Here is a 22,365-nt window from a genome sequence, read left to right on the forward strand (position 1 = left end):
TTTGTTTCCATGCACGAGGGTCCCCCAGGGGCCCGTCACAGGGGCAGATGCTTTGGGGTCTGAAATCCCAGATTAATGTCACCCAAGGTAATGAATTTAGTCATCGTTTTCATATGAGGTGTGGTTAAGAGGGGCATGTCAAGGTCTCAGCGATTGGGACCATTTGGATGTAGGGGTGCACTGACTTGTCTGTCTCAAATTGAGAGACTTGTCTATCTCTATAGATATTCTAGATGCTAACATTCGATTAAACATGTGTGCAGTGTAAAGAACCCACTTGGGACAAAGAACAAAACAAAAACACAACTATTTATCGCTACACAGTAGGCCCAAATGCACTCTTAAGGGGACAATTGTCCCAATGTAGTTTAGTTAATCACAGAATCAGTTACCTCACTATTAGTGAGGACAGTAATTCGCCTCAATCACAATGTGGTTTCAATTTAAATAGGATAAAGATTCAAAACACATTTGTCTTTGCTATTTAGTAATAATTCACTGTCAACATTAAAGTGTTGATATTATTGATCACACAAGGTTTTGACTGTCCATACCCCCCCACTTGGTCCATCCAATTGGAGTCAGGGACAATACAGTAATCGTACAAGAGTCTTTGTTACCAACCACGTACAATGATATCACAAATGTCCTCATTTGGGATAAGATATAATCTAAAACAACAATTTCTTCAATGTATGTGCAGACTACAGTGTGTCTAGGTGTTCACACATGAATTTTCCACATTATATCATACAATCCTTGTAGCTTGTAGCTCCAAAACAGCTCTTTAACAGTGTTTCTGTCACCAACACGTTTCGGATCGTAGATCCATCCTCAGGGTGTGAGCTACATGTTCCTGGTCATCATGAATTTCTTTGAAGGGAGAAGAGCAGGCCACAGGCATTGTGCTGCCATGATTCTGTAGTGGCTAGGATGTTGAGGTGGATTCTGTAGTGGCTAGGATGTTGAGGTGGTGTTCCAGCAGAAGGTCATGAACATCAATTGCATGTGCTCCTATAAGGTGTACATTAATATGAGCACATTTTATGACACAGGTTGCTTAGATTGGGGGGGGTGCCAGGTGTACATCGCTAGTGGGCAGCAGGGAGGGGCGGCCTTTGCGGGGGTAATTCTAGAAAGTCTAGTGGCTCCTAGTGAGGGGATGATACATTCTGGAATAGGGGCATCTGGGAAGCTGTTCTATCTCTGAGGCTGGAGAGACTGAAAGATCACAAGCATGGCTAAGTGGCTCCTGCATTGTACAAGGCTGATGTGGGGTGGGAGTCGGCAGGCCTGTGAGGATGGAGATCCTAAAGCAGTGATGGTATGGGAGCGCAAGATGGGGGGGTGGCTGTAGTAAGGAGGAACCTGTGGTGGTTGTGCTTGGACCCTTTGTCATGGTGGCATTTAGCACTAGGGCTGTAGTGAGGAAGGGACATCTTAAATATGCCGGGGGCAGCTACAAAAGAAGTTATGCTGCTAGTGGTTTTATGCGTGGTCGAATCACATGGCAATGGGTAAGGTAGGCTTCCATCACTGCTTGGGTAAGAGCTGGCTTGTGCTTACTGAAAGTGATGTTGTCTGGTTCAGTGTCGGTTCCAAAGAGGAGTGGGGGTGTGTGTGATTACCTGTAGCTGGGGATAAGTTAGAGGTAGTTGAATGCAGGAATGACCAGAGTGGAGGCTTGCCAGTGTTGTACAATGCACCAAGGGGTTGAGCCCGGGGTTGGGCCTGCTATATGCGCGCCATTGGTAGAAATGGTGTGGGACAAAATAGCAGCCTTGGGCAAGCATGGTGGGGGAGCAATGTTGCAGAGATCTGATTGGTTGGACAGAGTATATCTGGACTAGAAACTGGAGGCTTGGCCTGACGTAGGAGGAGTGTGTGCTCAGAGGCAGCAGGTTGTCATGACCAGGCTCATCCGGGGGGTCGTGGAGGGAGAGGGGCTCAGGGTCCTGAGTAATGGGTGTACAGCAGGTTGTGGTCGGCAAATAGGGTGCACGGGCAGTGCAGACATGCATTTGAGGGGTGGAGGATAAAGTGGTATGTTGCGGGCAGCACATACCATCAGCTAATGGGCAGGGCTGTAAGATTGGTAAGAAGCATGTGGGTTGTGGAAGGCCAGCAAGAAACGATTGCACAGTGATGGAGTGAGTTACAGAACAGCAGGTGTGAGAAGATCCAGGGCACTTCTTACCTTGGCCGCATGAAAAGTGGGACAACCGTTTTTCCTTCGCAGCTAAATGGAGTATGCTGGTGCTGTCTTGTGCCGGCATCAGAGGGCTGGCAGGTTTGGCAGCAGCAGGAGCGGAGCCCAAAGCCAAACAGACTCTCAGTGAGAGGCCTTAAAAGTCTGTCTTTAAAGTGGGCCGGCTTCCCTGGGGGAAGTTCAATTTATTCTGTAGTCATCCTATCGGATGCGTGGAAAGGCAAGCCTACGGGCAGGCAGGCATCAAGGAAGCAAGACAAGTGTGTTGTGGCAGCCATTTTTAAATAGCAAACTGCTTCTGAGTAACGGAGCCCAAAGGGGCTTACCTCCGTATCAGGTCCATCCATGGTGGGATCTGGATGGTGTTCGTGCAGGGCCAGACAGGGTTCTCAGTGAGAGGCCTTAAAAATCTGCCTTTAAAGGGGGCCGGGAGGAAGTTCCATTTCTTCTGCAGTCAGCCTATCAGCTGCATTGAAGGGCAGGCCTACAGACAGGCATCCGGGAAGCAAGACAAGTGTGTAGGGGCAGTCATTTTTAAATGGCAAACTGCTTCGGAGTAACGGAACCCAACAGCGCCAAAGAACAAGGACTTGTGAATTGTTTTGCTGAACATTTCTTATTAATAAAAATCTATATTTTGTTTACAAAAAATTGGATATACATGTCTTGTTGGATTTATTGATTAATCTATAATGTGGGAAGACTCTTAGTGAATATTTTGACTGTTCTGTACAGTATTTGAAAGTGTCAGGGAACGGGGGATCTGACCTTTGGCACTTACCTGATTCCCAGTGAGGGAAAAATGGCAGCTTCCCGCTCTGAGGAAGCTCAGAGCGGGGTCTTTACTGTGTGGTAAAGACCCTGTTCTGAACCTCCTCAATGGCTGTGAGGCTGCCACACCCTCCTCGCTGGGTACGAATATGTATTAATCACTCCTTTATATCCTTCCCATAAGTCTACACCTAGTACAGTGACCTATGATACTTTGTGTCCTGCTTCATAGTCTTTGCATCTCAGCTCAAGTCAGAGTTTAAAGAAGAAAGACAGAAAACAAAGAAAAAATAATACTCCTGGGACAGCAATATCATCACTAAAGTTGCATTGAATGTGCAAGGTACAGTTTACATTACTGAATATTTTCAAATGTTCAGTTATTGTTTAAATGATCAACTTCTGTGTCGCACCAACAAGCAGGAAAAGTCCCACAGCATGGCTGCAGCCAGGGTTTCCAAATATTTTGATACCCATAGAGCTGATTTGGCACTGGGGTCAGTGTGCGCCTATGCTCCCTTACTGCTAGGTCTATGGATTCCAGAATTTCTTCAAACTGCACTTCAGTAGTAGGCGAAAGCGGGTAATCTTCAGAGGGGTCTCTGGAGAGATCAAATAGCAGTGGAGGATGGTGATGGGTCACTTGTTCTCCAGAGCAGAGGCATAGGATTGTGCCATAGCAGCCTCCTGCCCCTTCCGGATAGAAGTTTGGAGTCGTATAGTGAGCTTTCCATACAGTGTCACCTAGTACAGAAAGAACCAAGTCAAAAGAAAAGAAAATGTTAATTTCCAATTATATGTAGTATTTATGCAAAGTATAAACACTCACAGTATACAATTCGGGGCAAGGTTAATAAACTAGAAGACAGGTGATGTGCCCCATGCCAGGAAGTATATCTAGAATCAAATCTAGGATTAGGACCCCAGTTCAAACATCAACCAATGGACCCACCTACTTCCTATGAAAGGTAAGATATCAGAGGTCAAACAAAATTCATACCAGTTAGCAATTAAGTTGCTTTTATTATACGCATGGGGCCACTCAGGCTCCTTCTACACAAGAGGCCAAACTTCATGCACCAGTAGGACACAGACAACAATCCCAAACTCTAACTGGCCGATGATATGTGGAACCAGTTTATCCAAGCCTGTGCTGCTCCTGGTGCAGCACGCACCAGGTACTAAAATAAAATGCAGGGCCTCAGCGCACTTACAGCACCCTGGAGTGTCAGTCACAACATCTATTAAATACTACTTGGTTTTCATAGCTTTGCTGCACAGACAGGGTCAGCAATGGGGAAAGGCGGAGTGCTGATTTGAAGGGGATCATGGCCCCTTACTTGGAGTTGGTAAATTGTGAGCCACTGTGCTGTTCCATGTGATTACAACAAAAACTGGAATAACTAAAGCTAGTGTCACGACCCTAAAATAACAAAAAATACACCTTTTTTAATTTGGGGGGTGACCCTCCAAATCCCCTGTTTCCCTAGGTCCATAACCCACTCCAACCCCACTTTGTTGTTTAAAAAGTTGTTAGTTATTCCTAATTCGTTAATATCACAGTATACCACTGTGGGGGAGTGAGGGAACTACTGTCCCTGGGCCTCTGGTAAGTCTGGCTATATCTTTCAGACTTGTGTTGCAGGACATGTTGGTTGTTGACATAATGACCTACATACTTTTCAAAGGATAAGCCATTTTCATATAACAGTTGCATTAATCATAAAACAATGGTTCAGCAGTGTATATCAAAACACAACAGCTGACTTTCTTTTAACACGAAAATAAAACTTTGGGCCTCATTTCAAGTTCAGCGGTGCAGTAAAAAGGTTTTTGTAATTGCATTACACCCACTTTTTTTGGCAGTAACAGAATTATCCGCATTTTTACTGCACGGCCAAATTTCGACTTTGGAGGAAAAGTGACATATTTATCTCCAGCTTTCTGCTGGTGGTAGATCCGCCATCATCCAATTTGAGTCATATGGACTCCACAAAGTGGGAATTACACCTCTATACCATCACTCGTAATCCTGTGGTAAACCTACTGGACTGAGTGGCGGTAACAGTAAAGGTAAACTATTTTGATGGTAATTACTGCACTGACGAATTCCGAATTTGAAGGAAAAGTGGTGTATTTATCTCCAGCTTTTTACTGGTGATAGATTTTCCACTTTTCCTCCAATAATCTGTGGATTTACCTCAGCGGAATTACCGCTCAGAGTAAATCGACCAAAATCGCAACTGAGTCATATGGACTCCAGAAAGGGAGAATTACACCTCTATACCACCACTCATAATCCTGTGGTAAACATACCGGCCTGAGTGGGGGTAACAGTAAAGGTAAACTATTTTGATGGTAATTGAGTAATTCGGTTTACTGCCGAATTACCGCCAAGCTCATAACAAGGCAGTTAATGTTAGGTTCAAAGCTGCTTTAAATTGTGTATTAACTAGTTCGACAGCGTCAGGATTTCTTTATAGATATCCTGATTACTTAGTCACAGTACCTCAGAATAGATCAAGATGACAGTTATGTCGTCATTGATGCATTTTCATTCAAATGATATAATCGGCAAGTGTGACAATAATAGGTGCTTGCTCCGGTATCCTAAAGCTCGGCTCGAGTAAGACAATCCTGACCTAGTAGTTGGAATTTCTACATGTGTTAAGTGGCGCAAGGCAGCATGTGGTTTTGCCCTATTTTTCACAGCCACGTCAGGCAACAATGTTAAATGCCTATTTTTCCTCATGCCTGAGTTATCCATCGCCTTGCAGTATATCTGGGCACTCCAGTTTACCAGATACACAGGGCCTGGTGGTAGTGGTAGAATAAGTGGTATTTAGTTCAGGTCTATGTTGTTTCATCCCCATTTTTGTTTCGATTCGTTTTTTTACCAGATAAAAAATCATAGAATTATTGTAAAAATATTTGGGGTTTTCGGGAAAAAAACATCGAAAAATATACTGGCCATGAAACAACGGTATACCATTTAGTTCCACAAAAATGCAGTAATAAATGCTTTAGTATTCATGCAGTATTACTACATAAAATAATATCATATGTCCCCAAAAGAGAGAAGTGGGCTTATAAAATAGGGGATAACTACCGGGTCCAAATGAGTAAGTCATGCAGATCGTTGCTGCATTGTTACCATGCGTGGTAACAGATTTTCTTTCATAACATCACCCATTCACTGCACAAGGTTCAAGATTCTAACGCACTGCTTCTTTTGAAACTTATTACACCAATCTGGGCCATGCCTACATTGTGGACACTGTAATTCTATCATAAATAGCCCATTAATCCTTCATCCATCGACTGGTAAAAAAGTCTTCTTACGCAATTTTGGTACATGTGACTCACAGGGTGTCATTTATGGCATTTGATGCCCCTGTGAGAAATGTTACGTTGACAAAACAAATAGTAAGGCCAAGATAAGATGGAATGAACATTGTTCTACAACAGGCCAAAATAATTGTGTATCTCCACTCTCACATCCCTTTGTGCACAATCATATGTTGCTCGGATGCAAGTTTGCATTTTGTAGTCCCAAAATGAAAAAGAGGGGGCAATTACTACCTCAAAGATGAGCTATTTTATAGACTCACAGGTCTGAATTATTTGAACGTAGTTCAGCATTTTCTATGAATACTATGGAATATATCCAGTTTTATTATCTGTTCCAACTGTGTAGAGATGCCCTCTAGATTCACCAAGATGTCTGTCACAAGAATACGGCCCACACTATCATAGATATGTTTATTCTAACTACACTCACAATGTGGTTTGATTTGATATAATTTATATTTGTTTTGGACAGTATCATTTGCAAACTTGTATTCAACAACCACCTATACGAATTAACAAATTTGGGAACCAACATTAAATAATGATATCTGTGTCTTGTATTAAAATTGTGGCAACAAAATATGCGCGATGACAATCGCGCACAATGACTGAAACATACAGGCACTTTTATGCTATTAGATTGCATCACATTGATTTTATATAAATTACTCTTAAATAAGGAACTTGAATCCCTTTATCTTCTCTCTCTCCAGGGAGGCGAAAATTGCACTCCGGTTTTTAAGGAAACGAATGTATACAGGTATCTTTTTGAATAACTTAAATTGGGGTTTAGGGGAGTGCTATTGATTTCCTCAAATTGAGACCTGCTATTTAAAAATCTATTTTTCTCTTTATTTTTCTCAGTCATTTATGCTTCTGATGAGAGTTATAGAACCGGAATGTGTTAAGCATCAGTACACCCATCATTTGGCTTGGTGAAACGATGTCTCTGAGATTCTAAATCAGAAAATCTATTAGAATATTTTAAGCACCATTACTTTGTTTTTTTACTAGTTTTGGAATGCTGATTCTAAATGTCCTTATCATTAAGCTTTTTCTTTAAAATATGTGGAAACTTGATTTTTTTATATTGAGATTCAATGCTTTATAGCTAAATCATCAAACTGAGTGAGCATGGGTGGCCTGTCCTTACACTAAGAGAGCCTTAACTTTCATTCGACGAAAACCACCATACGAGGACTCAAAATCCTGTGGTAAGTCAACGGGACCGAGTGGCAGTAACAGTAATTGATTTGGGGGGCAATTCATTGTATTCACTACCAAATTACGGCCAAACCTCTGATGACTTGTATAACATGAATTACGTCCAAGAGATATTGTAAAGCTCTGCTAACTAAGCATGTAAGATGCAACCCAGAGGGAAACTGAATGATAAGGTCCTTTGAATAATGATCTTGGCCTGGCCATTGTGACAAAAACGTACCATGTGAGAAATTCTTATTAACAAATTTGGTCAGACATTGGAATATTGGCTTAATTTTTATAGTCTCAAAAATTTGACTAGTTTTGAATGAGTGACTGCTCTTTGTGTGCTTCCCATGTACCTCCATAATATAAGTATGCAGTAAATTGTTCGGAAAACTGATCTCCGAGATGTGTGTTGTGCTACAAAAAAACAAAGAAAAAAAAGATAAAGATATAGGTGGAAGCTAGGGCAAAATGTTTGCGCCAAAAAAAATTTGCCTCGAGGAATGCTGGGACGTAGACAAAATTGTATGCTAAGGTGCGAAGGCACAGCATGCATTCAGTATTCTGAATTGAGGCGCACGCATGGTGTTATAAAGGCCTTACTAGCTAAATTGGGTACAAATGGGATACCCTGGGTTCAGAATGTGAAATCTTATCTAGGAAAAAACCATGCAGGTAGCCATTTTATCCCCCCTCCCATTTTGGACATTAATATGGCAGATCAATGGAGTAGATGGAAGGCTGTGTATAAACAAAGCTTGCATGAGTCTAGCGAATTACTTAAACCATCTAACCGCAGACATTTAGTTTTACCCTCTGGGCTCATGCAAAACTAGCTAGTATGGTCAAATCATGGTTATGAAAGAAACACCAATACAAGGCCAAGATTTAATTGCTTCCATCTAAGAGTGGTTATGGCAAAATGGACAGGTCAACACACTAACAAAAGTGATTTTCTTTGCATGGCACTGATAGAGGACCTTACAAATGTTATAATAGTCTGCCTGGCTTATGCAGACATCAGACAAAGAATGCTGAAGCCTATCTTGAGGGAATTGGTTTTTAGACAATATTGACATACATATACATGCTCCGGCCAGATAGGCAATTGGTTTCTCGTCCTTTTCATCATACTTCAGACAAGCATTGCATGTCAGAAATAGTCTATTGTCGTCCTACTTAGTAATCTATCAGGAATTATTATAGGCTAATGCACGTTTATGATCTTGTATCTGCAGTCCGCTTGATCCTATATTGTACTGAGATAATTTAATTATTTTATGATTTGTTTCATGGATGGATATTTATGTCCAAAATAAGCATCTGTATTGATTGATTGGTAACATTTTGTTTATGGGGAAACTCAGCAAATTGATCTTTTATGTATTTTACGAGTCAAAGTAAAACATTGTGTATTTTATTTGTAATGTATGAGCTGCTGACATTTGACCTACTTTTCTGTAACAATTGTAACTCTATGTAACCATCTATTATTTGACATGCTTTCAGCAGCTTTGAATTCCTTTTGAGCAGGCTGCAGACAGAGCACCATCTAGAGAAATCTCAAACCACAAATAGAGTCTTCAGGCTTTAAACCACAGGAACCCTTTAGCATTGGGAGATCTTAGACATTGTGTCAATTCACAGGATCTCGTCACTTCTCCCCAGATCAGATCCCTTGCCTATGAGGCTAGTGAGGCGAGGCTCCTACCCAAAAGTCACCCTAGGGGTGGTAATGTGAGTGAGAGACTCCCCCCATGGGGATACAGACTTCCATACCATGAATAACCTCCCTAAACCCTTTTCTTTCCAACCCACAACCCTGATTAATCCATCTAATAACCATCCTGAGAGTATCACCTGCAAGATCCACCATAACTGTGATGAAGAAGATGCAGGGAAACATGAAAAATAATCTTAGGATGAATTGCCAAGGGACTGCAAGGAGGTGGCTTCAAGGAAGCATGAAGAGAAAGAGACTTTAATGTTATGCACAGCTAGACCCTGTGGTATAAAGTAGAGATTGAATAAGGACTCAGAGACTTGGGCAACAGGAAGCTGGCCTGCAGCCGCAGCGAGGAATGTTGGCACCCTGAGATACCGACCTAGGAAATTCAAATTCGGATAAGAGGACTAACCGACTCAAGAGGCAGTCAGCCATCGAGAAGGAGAATGTCGAGCAGCAGGCACAGAGGCTTTCTGTGAGTTGGCACAGATCCAACTCCAACACCCACTATAGGACACTGGTGGTTGCACAACCTTAGGAGGTGGACCGAGTGGTCCAGAAAATACGCCCAGACAGCAACAAGCAGAACGGTCCTGGAGAGCTGCACCAAGACAGGAACCAAGGTAACGGGAGGTAACAGGAGGCGCCAGCGACCTAGGAGGATTACGGAGAAATGTTCAAGTAATGTAAAGAATCAAGTGTTACTCAGGAGTGATCTCCATCACAGTGATACCTAGAGAACCAATAGCCAATTGAAACTTGGAAGTGATATCACTCATCACAGTGATAGACAAAGGACCAAAATCCAGTATTCCTTGAAAATAGACCACAGTACATTAGTGCTGATAGCCAAGGAGGAAAAAGGTAAGAGATTCACAGGGACAGTTTCCCTAAATACCAAGCCTACTTTCAAAGTAAAGAGTACATCAAGAGTGAACTTCCTCGTACGAGTGGTGACAATAGTCCTAAATATTAATAGTGCCTCAGGAGTCAACTCCCTCGTAAAAGCAGGAAACTTGCAGGAAAGAGATCAAAAGGACCAAGAGTTATCTCCCCTGCAGTTAAGATACAAGTAGTCCTAAGAGGGTATCAATGGTAAGAAGAAGAATTGAGAAAGATTAACTCAGTTGTTTATTAATCATTGGGAGGAAGGGAAAGACTTAAAAGGGTGTTCAAGAGACTATCAAGGAACAATCTTGAAAATGTCCTCAGAGTAGACCCAGAGTCATTCTCCTGGTCGTAGTGCTTTTGGTAAAATAGACCCTTTCACAAGAGACTGCTAATCAGCCAACCAAGACTGGATGGTTTCACCAGGAGAAAGGGGGGGGGGGGTCATTCCCCTGGTGCTTTTTGGTAAGAAGAACCTGGAACATTGGGTGGTTTAGTTCTCAGCAGTATGGATAGTGAAGCTGGCTTGGACAGAGGATGGTACTTTTTGGTTTGGACAAACATTCTGATTAGCACCCACATATCTGTTGAGACAGGGAAAACCCCTCTATACATAGGGAAAGACAGGTTTACTTACTTTGAGTTAGTAATAAAAGTATGTAGCCAAAATGAGAACACCTTGTATGTCTCCTTACCCCATCGCGCCACAGCACCCATGGCATAGCAGTGGCCCAGGGTGGTGGAGGGGATCTTGCATCTAGCTACAGAGCCACCTCTACACCTGCAGGTACATGATCCCATCCTGACCTTTGCAGTGCTCTTGTTGTTTTCACATGCTTTCAGCCTATTTCTAAGGGACTTAGGGCATGCTTCTGTTACGAAGAGGAAGCAATCCTGAATTTCCTTAAGAAAAAGAACCAAAACATGAGTAAACCCACAACAATGGGGAGAGTGCCATCATACGGATGCCCAGACCAAAACTCTGACACACTGAATGTGAACTTGAAGGTAAGTAAAGCAAAACGCAAGGAAAACAAAAAAGTGTGTTATGTGTCTATGTTATAATTTATTGCAATGTGTGTATGTGCAAGACTATATTGTGCATGTGTATGTTTGGTGTGCGTGTGTGTGATTTGTGTGTTTGTGTGTGCCTGAACTTGTTTGGCAAGCAGCATTTCCTATTTACAATGACAATGTTTTGTTCAAAGTCATTAAGTGCTGTGTAGGGAACTCTGGTATAGATTATGGCCCAAGCTTCAGAAAATGATTTCCAGTGACCTTACTGGTACATATTGTGGTTTCAGCTTCAAAAAAGTGATCTAAGTTTACTGTCACCATCCCTGCCATAGATTGTGGCTCGGAACTTCATGAAACTGATTTACAGTGATTGTGGCTGTAACTTCCTGAAAGGGATTGACAGTGACCATACTGGAATAGATTGTGGCCATAGTTTCACAAAAGTAAACTACAGTAACCATCCTCATGTAGATTAGCCAAACTGGTAAAGATTGTAACCACAGCATCATGGCAGTGATTTACAGTGACCACGTTGGCATAGATTGTCGCCGTATCTTAATGAAGGCGATTTAAAGTGAACATACTGGCACGGATTGTGGCTGCAGCATCATGGCAGTGATTTACAGTGACCATAGTAGTAATACATTGTGGGCAGAGCTGCAGGAAAGTTACTCACAATGACAATGGCATATAAAGTGGACACAGGCATTATGAAAATGTTACAAAACACTCTGGTGTGAATGTGTCATCTACTGGATTTATTCACGTGTTAGCCTAGCAAAGAAAGTGCACATTTTATGGCTTTTAAACCCATTTTCTTCAAGAATTGTGCTGTAAAATACACCACTTGAAAACATTAGTTTAAAAATATTCTTGGGGAATACCCCTGGCCATCCCACATTTATCATCAGTCACTTTTATCAATTTGTGGGAGACATTAATTCTCCTGCACTACAAATATTTGTCAACACTAACTTTTAATCATGTAAAATGCAAATCCCCACATAGAAGCCGCTCACTCCCCTGGCACAAAAAACTTCCTCCGCCATTGGGCATGCACATCATAATTCTACTGGCCACACACAGTGGTGGTGGCTGGGATGTTTGGGCACCAGGTGTCTCCACATTGTTTCGACAGCAGGTGAAAGATCCCACATGTTGATACAAGTGCAATTCGACAATCGCTCTCACGATTTTGTAAGTCAGTCAATTAGTTGGTGAAAATCGGAGTAAGTCTACTACACCATATGGGTGATATAGGATATGCCCATCTCCAGTAAACGAAAAAGTGCACATGCCAAAGCCACAATGGCTGAAAAAACATCAACATTTGTAACATCAACATTGTAGGTGCTTTATTCGATACGTTCAAAAATACGATGGACGATATGGAGATATTTGCTCCAGTGCCATAATTCACTCTAAAATGAAAGTGTATGCTGCTGGAGAAAAGACAGAACTCCTGTACACCAATTCAGTTTCTGAACCAATTGCACACAGACTCGAAATGTGCAGTAATCTAGGATTGCATCAGGTTTCAATCAGAGAAAAAATGCTGTCTGAGAAGAGTGCACAGACGATGCATGCACTCTTCAAGTGTCTGAAACACATAATTGTGCAGGTCACTGGAAACGCAAAGGTGACCTGCGCATTACCCGAGGGCCTTGAGTCTGTGCAAAAGATGTGCTGGACCGCACCCTTGAAGACATTAGTAGCATGCGCATGTCCAACACTAATATAGAAAATGGTCCCAGGGCCATGTGGGTGCTGGGAGTACATTTCACGTAACTAGGACCGAAGAGCTGCAAGCTGCAATCCACAGACTCGTGACTGTAGTGGCTGAAAATGCAATACACATCAGATTGTCAGTACTTACCCTTATGTACACTGACCTCTCAGTAGCAAAGGCAGATTCTAGTGCCAGGGGCGTGGATAATAGCGTGTCGGCGGGAGGCTAGGGGGTGCAAAGGCACCAAGGCGGATTCCATGACACGCACACAGATGCCCTTTGTGAATCTGGCACATCTTTTGTCACATAAAGGGAAACACTAGCCCATGGATTTACTTGTTCACAGAAAATGTGCGTCAATCAACCCCTAAATTATAGCTATTGTCTGCATTTTATGAAGTGAACCCGAAGATTCTGCGCAGTACATCCAAACATCTCGCACATCAAATGGCTGGGTTATATAAATTGTCAGAAAACAATTTTATTTTGGCTTTCTTTTTAATAATCTCCTATCTTCCAAAATCTCTACATTTGGTTTCCACTGTTATTTTTCTCCCTCTAAAATGTTAAACAAAGCCTAATGTATCTCCTCATGACAGAAAAAAGGCATACACATGCAATATTTTTTGGGCAGAATCCTACATCACAAAAATGAGCTCTTCCTACAAATTCTTCACAATATTTATGTTAGGCTAATATAAAACACCATTTGTTGTATAGGCGCCTTACAAATGTCCAATGAATAAATAAATGGTACTCACGCTCCACTTGGTGCCAGCGTACTGCATGAAGGTGAACTCCACAGTAGTGAAAGAGGAACTCATGCCCGGAGTGGGAAACTTCTCCCTTTAGTAAGGGCATCAGGTCTCGTCCATCGATGACTCTAATTGAATGTAGAGAATATGGGACATACGGGATACATATGAGCTGTGTGTCTCTCATTCTGTGCAAGTGAATTGTTTTCACCATGTGGTAAAAGAGATTTTGCACGCAGTATGCGCTGCAGAAATGTTATACTTATGGCAGTCAGACTCTTAACCATTACAAAATATAAGTGAGATTAATACGGTTTAGAGCAACAAGGATTGTCAAAACCACTGGAATTAAGGAGATAGCATACTTATTAATAGAGCTGAACCATGCAAAAATCCGCAAATAAAATCACATTCGAAATGAATTTGAAACGACATATAGCAACACCATATATTTATATACCATTGTTCTTTTATAGCACAGGTAATACAAGAGATTGCTTTCTAAAGACGCCATCGGGATTCAAAGCTGTGCTGCGTTGTCTTGCTTCCAATTCAAACTCGTTGCCCCTGAGCTATCCCCTTCTCTCCTCAACATAGCTTTAAGAGCCATGTGCAGACATGTGGTGAAAAGTTAGGTACTCAAAAAAATTCCATTTGGATTCAAATTACGCGAATAAATTCTGGCCATAGACAGTTCTAATCTTTGTACATCGGAAACGCTGTTCCACCAACCTTTGACTAACATTTTGAAATATTTTCCAATTTACTGTAATCATTTTAATGGCAATTGAGATAAACAGATAATATAATATAAACAAAATATTAACTTTACCACCAAACGCATATTTAGTGTAATTTATAAGCTCGTGTTGGTTGTTCTTATCCTGTTATTTCGACTTCCACGTCATATTTATTATCTGGTTCCTAGATAACATTTAAAATATATCACCTGTACTTTAATAGTATATATTTGCATATATCATTCTATATACGACATATTATCTGAGATTTATTTTCTCTTTTCGTTGCTTCATCTGCAGTGCAGTGAAAATAATACCTTCTGTGTTATCCATGGATGCAAGTTTTTGTTCAAAAATCAATACAACTTAATAAACTATAGAGCACTGGAATTATGCAGCAAGATTGTGCTAAATTATGTGGCACTTTGGCTAATTTATGCAGCGTGGAAAGACTGATATTGAAGCATTTCATGAGAATGAAGAAAATAAATACTATGGAAATGTAATACATTTGAAAATGAATGCCAAACAGATCCTAAAACATTATGCGTTTATGTACAGCAACAAGACATTAAGCTGGCAACAGAAACTCAATACGTTATCAAAAAAGCAGTATCGCCCATGTAGAGTGTCCGGTAGGTGTGCTCCTGCTGTTACTCCACCGCCCACCGTCACTGTAGTTAGCCCATCTGTGGTACTGACTCCTGACGATGTGGGTGGAGATGTGTCACGCCACTTTTGGGGAGACCGGGGTCCGTTGCACCCGCTCCCTCTCCCACCTCCTGGCGGATCTACCCGCGCTTTCGCGCTTGGGCGTTCGCCGGGGGGAGAGGTGCTGGGGCCGGTGCTAGAGGGCTGCGGCACATGCGCGGGAAACCACTGTCTCGGTTCCGCGCATGCGCCGTAGATTGGGCCTCCGTGCTGGGAAGGGCTTGCCTTCCAAGCCTCATTCTGGGTCCGCCGGTGCTCGGAGACGAAACGGCTTGCGTTTCAGGCCTCGCGAGTGCCGGCGGCCCATAAGAGGAACCGCAAGCAGTAGCAATTCGCGTCTCAACGCAGTTGCTACGGTCGTGTTGCTCGCTCCTGCTTCTTGTGGTTCCTGTTCCCTGTGCCTGGTCTTGCTTCAGCTCCAGCCTTCTCTTTGTCTCCCTGCCTTGCTGGTCCCCAGCCTGCCTGGTTCCCAGTCTCCTGTTACCTGCTTGGGTTCTCCTTGGCTCCTGTCTGCTCCACGAGCCTTCCTGGGGTCCAGGTCCCAGTCCCCTTCTTTTCCCTGGGGACCCCTGCTCCTTGTCCTGGGTTCTCCCTGGGTCTTTCTGGGCTTAGCCTCTCCTCCAGCTTTCCTGGGGCCCTCGTTCACTGTCCTTGGATTTACCTTAGGGATCCCAACTCTTGGTGGTCTCCCCCTCCCAATCTGGTTCCCTCTTCCTGTCTGGACCTGCCTGGTGCCTCATCCTTTGGACCTACTGTACCTCGAGCAGATCAGTCATCCCAGACCAGTTACGTGAAGCTGCTTGAACTTGTCTCCCTGTGGACTGGGGGGTTGCCAGACATTTGGTCGAAGTCTCTTGCCTCCAAGGACCTGATGTGTTCAAAACAATAAGCAAAAAGTTCCTTTCCGTATGTACGTTTGGGTGATGACTTTTCACCTCTGGGTTCCCCTCTTCCAGGCACCGACCCCTCTCGAATTTCAGCCTCCCTCCGTCGGGTTCACTATGGCTTGTATTCAAACAATTTCATCAGTTACATTCACGTGTCAGTGGGGGATGGCTTTTCACCCGTGGATCCCCCTCTTCGGGGCTCAGACCCTTCTTAAATGTTTGCCTCCCTCGGTTGAGTTCACTACGGCTTTTCCCAGATCAATTTCATCTGTGGCATTCACATTTCTTAATGGGCCTCATAAGCATGGCGGTCCAGGAACTACGGTACCGGCATGCTTACCTTTACCGTAGTTCCAAGACCGCCATACTATGAGCTGTGCTCGCGGGCACCTGTCAGCCCGCCAGGTCTGGCCTGGCGGGCAGAGCGGCACCCGCAAGAGCAGCACGTCGGATGCACAGGCATCTGGCGTCCCCATTTCTACTGAGCCCTATGGAGCTCAAATGGGAGTGGGGACTGACAGGCACCGGCACCCGGCAATGCAGGAATTACCGGGTCCAGAAATGTCAGAATTACCCAGTAATTCCTCATTGACCGGTGCCGGAAAAAATACAACTCCGGTGGCAGCCAGGCCTGTTTCACAGGCACGGCTACCGCCAGGGTTATAATGAGGCCCAATGTCTTTTTAAACAATTTACTGTGGACATCCCTCTGTCGGTTTCACTCTTGCCATTCACACAGTTCTTTCTCTTTCTCACTATGCAGGATTCATCTCCCTTAGCTTTCCAATAATGTGCCTGTCAAAGACTTTCGACTGTACAGGGGATTTTGCTAGACCCCTGTATGACCACTTTGACCTTTTCCTTGCGGCTCTCCTAAGGCCTTCGGGTATTGGTAGCTTCAAAAAAACGGGGAATAAACCAGGGTCTCTCGATGAGCACACACGCGGTGCCGGACCCTTCTGCAGCTGATTTTTCCCCTAAGACATTAACAGTTCTTTGAACTTCCCTTAGCTTGTCTTTTGCAACTTTCATTCAACACAGTTCGGTTTCTTATCTGTTCTCCCCACAACTCACCGGCTGTGATAAACCACTTGGCTTTCTTTGTATCTGGAGTCAAGGACGGTACTACAGTAGCATGTGCCTCTTTCTGTCCCACTTATCAGCGTAGGCGTGCTCCGTGTACAGTTGACATCTGCTGCAACACATGTTGGCTATTGTTCGCAGTTGGGTCAGAAAGGGCAAAGTTGCTTCTCTCCTTGTTACCCCTTTAGTTCTCGCTGCCTTTCTCCTCCTCTGCCGTCCTGTGATAGCTGTCTCATCACGCGGTCTGCCTCTCGCGTCTTTTACTGTTGTGCTCCACCTTTTATCCCTGTGGGGAAGGGAAAGAGCCATCAGGTATGTGCGATTCTGGTCAATTGCCTTACTTTGCGTCACCCTTCCATTGGGACATGTCAGGTAAACTGCTCTGGTGTTAGTCTGTTGTCTTTCGTGGTGTGTGAAAGCGGTTGTGTCGGAAGGGGGGGCAGAGTGTGAGTACCCTATGTGGCAGGATGGGGAAAAGGAATTAGAAGAAGTGGGATACCGCATCTCACCTGTCAGTGTCCCACTTCCACTCCCCGAGGACCCCCCATTCAGGTGATCCTCTCTCACTGGTCCTCCCCCAGGAACTGGATCCAGTAGCAATGGTCATGTCCTGGCCACCTGGATGACAGATCCCCGGGGACTAGTTAGGGAGGCACCTTCAGGTTTCTCACATACCCTTCCTCCATGCGATGTATCCACATTTCCCTGGTCTTTTCCTTTTCGGTTTTCCACAGTGAAACAATAGAGAGTTTGGTCTAGAAACCGTCGCATGACCCGAGGGTCAGAGTCTTTCCGTTGGCTAATCCAAACTAGGGGTGAATGCTCTGTAACAAGTGTGAATTGCGTCCTAATAGGTAGTATCTAAGATGGACGATGGCCCACTTGATGGCCAGGGCCTCTAGTTCCAACACAGAGTAATTTTTTTCACGTGGGAACAGCTTGCGACTAGTGAATAATATGGGATGTTCTAGTCCATCGCAAACCTGGGACAGGATGGCTCCTAACCCTGTAAGGGAGGCATCCGTCTATAAGACAAACTCTTTAGAAAAATTAACTACCTTTAGGAATGGGTTCTGACACAGAGTCCGTTTCAAGCTGGATAACATATCTCGTCCTCGTCATTCCAACAAAGTTTCTGGGGTTCAGCATTCTTATGTTTATCTGTCAGTCGGGCTGTTTTGTCCGAAAAGTTCGGGATAAATCTACAGTAATATCCTATTAACCTGAGAAAAGCACTAAGATCTCTTTTGGTCTTGGGGGTTGGTGTATGTAAGATGGCTTTTACCTTCTCATGTTGGGTCTGTACATTCCCATTCCCTACGAAGAAGCCAAGGTATTTTATGGCTGACTGGGCCAAGCTGCACTTAGCTGGATTAGCAGTTAGGCCACATTTCTGAGGACTTTCATGATGGTGTAAAGATGGAAGAGATGGTCTTCCCAGGTCATATAATGATGATATCGTCACTATAAGCTCCTAAGAAATTGGATTATAGTTTGATCCAAAAGGAGTAGGAAACTGGCTGGCGCGCCGTGTAAGCCAAAAGGAAGGACTTCGAATTGAAACAGTCCCAAAGGCGTATAAAACGCAATCTTTTCCTGATCTGGCCCATGTACGGGAATTTTCCAGAACCCTTTGTTTAAATCTAGGGTAGATAGAAAGGTGGCTGCTCCGAGTTTATCAATTAGGTCATTCGATGCATGGCATTAAAGTCCGAAATGGCATTAACTCAACCGGAATCTATGCAGAATCTCCAGGAACGGTCAGGTTTAGTGACCAACACGATAGGAGAGGAACATGGACTCGAAGAAGCCTCAATGATATTGGCTTTCAACATTTTGTTGACTTCCTCAAGCACTATGTTTGCAGGCTTCTGGGAGTCTGTAGGTTTTAAATGAACCACTTTTCCTTTAGGTGTTCTAATATAGTGCTATGTGCCTTTTACTCTTCCTAGTTTTTCTGAGAATACACGGGAAATTAGATAACTACATCTTTTAGATCTTGTTGTTGGATAGATAGCTCAGGAGAAATTAAGTCAAAGTTATCTATTTCTTCAGAGACCAGACAAGCAAGTACTTTGGTCTGGGTAGCTGACAGGTTCTCTTTCCATTCTTTCAAGAGATGTACATGATATAAATGGACTCTGTTTTCTGTCTGGTTGGGATACTTTATACGTACAGGTTCCCGTTAGTTCTATCTCATAAGACCTGTGCCACTTGGAGACAAGTTTGTTTTTGAGGTGGGTAAGAGGACTAGTACTTTTTGTCCTATGGATAATGAACTTAGATTCACTTTTTGTCATAAGTGGATTTTTGTTGGTTGTGGACTTTTACATAAGAGTAAAAACTAAGTCTCAAACTAATTTCATATGTTCTTGGATTCTGGTGGCGGTTTGCGAGATCCAAGACCGTGTTTCCTTCCTTGAAACACTTGTGTATAGGCGTGTTATAAATGCCATATCATATCATGGGAATGGGGGCCTCCTCTCATTCTTCCCAGGTTTCCCAGAGCATGTCCAGGACTTCTTGGTCTCTCTACCACAGAACAGTTCAAAAGGAGAGAATCCTGTGGAAGCCCGAGGGGTTTTCCTTACTGCAAATAGTGCCCACGGGATCATTCGGTCCCAATCTTTCCCGTCTTTATCTACCAATTTTCATAAAATTAGCTTCAGGGTATTATTGAATCTTTCTACCAAGCCATCAGTTTGGGGATGGTACAAAGAAGTTTGCAAGGTGGTAATGTTGAGTAGCGCTTTGACTTCAGCAATAAGTTTATTCATAAAATTCAAACCCTGGTTTGTTGGTATTTCCTTGCGAAAGCCTAACTTGGAGAAATACGGTAGAAGATGTAAGGATCTGCTGGGTGGTATGATTTTGCATTGGTAATGCTTCTGGATATCGGGTCGCATAATCCACAATCACCAAGACATATTTATTGCCTAGTCTGGATGTCTGCAGGGGTCCAATTATGTCCATACCGATTCTTGAAAAGGGGACTTCTATGATCGGCAACGGGTTCAGAGGGGCATGTAATGGGATGTGTGCGTCAGTCTATTGACATATTTCGCATGTCTGCATGAAGGTTTTTATATCAGAGTGAATACCTGGCCAGTAAAACTTCCCACTAATATGCGCCTGGGTTTTAGATTGTTCTAAATGCCCCCCGTAAGATGTGAATGTGCGATCTCTAGTACAACTATCCGGTGGCTCTGGGGTATTACCAACTGTGTTCTTACTAGACCTTCCGTAGACGTCGCTCGTCTATAAAGCAATCCTTGTTTTAAGAGGGACTTCCCTTCTCTAAGCCTTCTCCTTCAGGAATTGCTTGTAGGAAAGTTTCAGCGAGAGCTGGATCATTTCGCTGGGTGAAGGCTAAGTTGGGATAGATGGTAGGTTCTTCTCCCTTCCTTTCTTCAATGTTAAGAGATTTATCAGCTCCCCCAAAGCCTAAGTTTCCTCTTTCTGTTTTATCAGGTTCAGTTTCTTTAAACTTAGGAAATACATCTCTTTCCAAAATTCCCTGGGCAGTTTGATCTCCACAACATACCTCAAAGGGAATCGCACCATGATTTTGTAGGAGAACTTTCACATCTCCCCGGAAGTCGGGATCAATAACACCTGCTAAGCCATCTATCCCAAACTTCCAAGTTAGGCCAATCTTATGTAGCACCCCAGAGGGGGTATCAAAACCAAGTCTGTAGGAATTATTCCTCTTTCCCCAGGGGGATAATAGCTTCCCTACTGCTACAGATATCAAACCCTATTGGTACATTAGTGGCGATGGAAGGGTTAGAGGCTCTCCGACTATGTTTTTGAAACTGTAGGGTTCCCGATTTAGTTTCAATTGAGCCACATCGCACTTCTGACACCATATGTAAGGAACTCATGGTGATAACTGTAAAGACAGGCAATTGATCACATTTGAAGGGTGTTTATTAAACTGTATAGGTAGGTTGAAAAAATGCCTAATCTAAACCTAAATCTAAGATGGGAGCAAGCTACGACCATCAAATAATAATAAGGCAGCACTAGTGGTGTCTTGTCAAATAAAATAGGCTATACTAAAATAAAACTATTGCCAATTCTTACAACTAAATACAAAAGAGTGTGGGATAGTGTTCATAAAAAAGAACGAAGTGTTGGGGTAGCCGGGGTCTCCCTTCCCCACGTTTTGAGCGTGCGACAAGGCAGGACTTCGGAGTGCAGCACACGCTCGAGCTTTCCCGACACACAATTACAGTTCCATTCTCTGGTATCATGACCTCCGGTGGTTAAGTCTCTTTTCTACAAAAATCCTCTTGTCCCTCCGAGAACCTGATGTGTTCAAAATAATAGTTCCTTTCTGTATGTACATTGAGTAATGACTTTTCCCCCCTGGTCCCCCCTCTACCGGGCTCCGACCCCTCTCTAATTTCAGCCTCCCTCCATCAGGTTCACTAGGGCTTGTATTAAAAAATGTCATCTGTTATATTCACGTGTCATGGGTGATGGCTTATCACCCCTGGAACCCCCTCTTCCGGGCTCGGACACTTCTCAAATGTTTGCCTCTCTGTCGGGTTCACTACGGCTTTTCCCAGATAGATTTCATTTGTGGCATTCACAAGTCTTAATGTCTTTTTAAACAATTCACTGTGGACATCCCTCTGTCAGGTTCACTCTTTGTCAACACAATGTTCATTGAGGCATCAGGCTTCGCCCCTTTATATTGGCATCCCTCCGTCGGGTTCACTCTTGCCATTCACACAGTTCTTTCTCTTTCTTACTATGTGGGATCATCTTCCTTAGCTTGCCTGTCAAATGTACAGGGGATTTTGCTAGACCCCTGTATGATCACTTTGACCTCTTCCTTGCGGCTCTCCTAAGGCCTTCTGGTATTGGTAGTTTCAACAAAACAGGGAATCAACCAGAGTCTCTCGATGTGCACCAATGTGGTGCTGGACCCTTCTACAGCTGGTTTTCCCCTAAGACATTAACAGTTCTTTGGACTTCCCTTGACTTGGCTTTTGAAAGTTTCTTTCAACACAGTTCGATTTCTTGTCGGTTCTCCCCTCGACTCAGCGGCTGTGATGAACCGCTTGGCTTTCTTTGACTATCTGGAGTCAAGGACGGTACCACGGTACCACAGATCTCTGTCCTACTTTTCAGCACGAGTGTGCTCCGTGTACCATTGATATCTGCTGCAACACACGTTGGCTATTGTTTGCAGTCTTATGATTCCATCCACAGAGGCTTTGTGGGTCTGGGTCAGAAAGGGAAAGGTCGCTTCTCTCCTTGTTACCCCTTCGGTTCTCA

The 22,365-nt window shown here is 43.5% G+C and overlaps 1 protein-coding gene across 1 annotated transcript in view; it reads right to left on the reverse strand.

Annotated features, from left to right (window-relative positions):
- Positions 1-470: 470 nt before the first annotated feature.
- Positions 471-22,365, reverse strand: part of LOC138526245 (arylsulfatase D-like) — a 567,118-nt gene continuing 545,223 nt past the window's right edge. The window contains exons 9-10 of the mRNA XM_069636738.1: positions 13,662-13,783; positions 471-3,724 (exon numbers count right to left, since the gene is read on the reverse strand). Coding sequence (XP_069492839.1) covers positions 3,357-3,724; positions 13,662-13,783 — 490 coding nt within the window. The 3' untranslated portion in view covers positions 471-3,356. The remainder of the gene's footprint in view (positions 3,725-13,661; positions 13,784-22,365) is intronic.

This window comes from Ambystoma mexicanum, chromosome 7p (genome assembly GCF_040938575.1).
Source record: "Ambystoma mexicanum isolate Mex_15411 chromosome 7p, UKY_AmexF1_1, whole genome shotgun sequence".
NCBI classification, from domain to species: Eukaryota; Metazoa; Chordata; class Amphibia; order Caudata; family Ambystomatidae; genus Ambystoma; species Ambystoma mexicanum.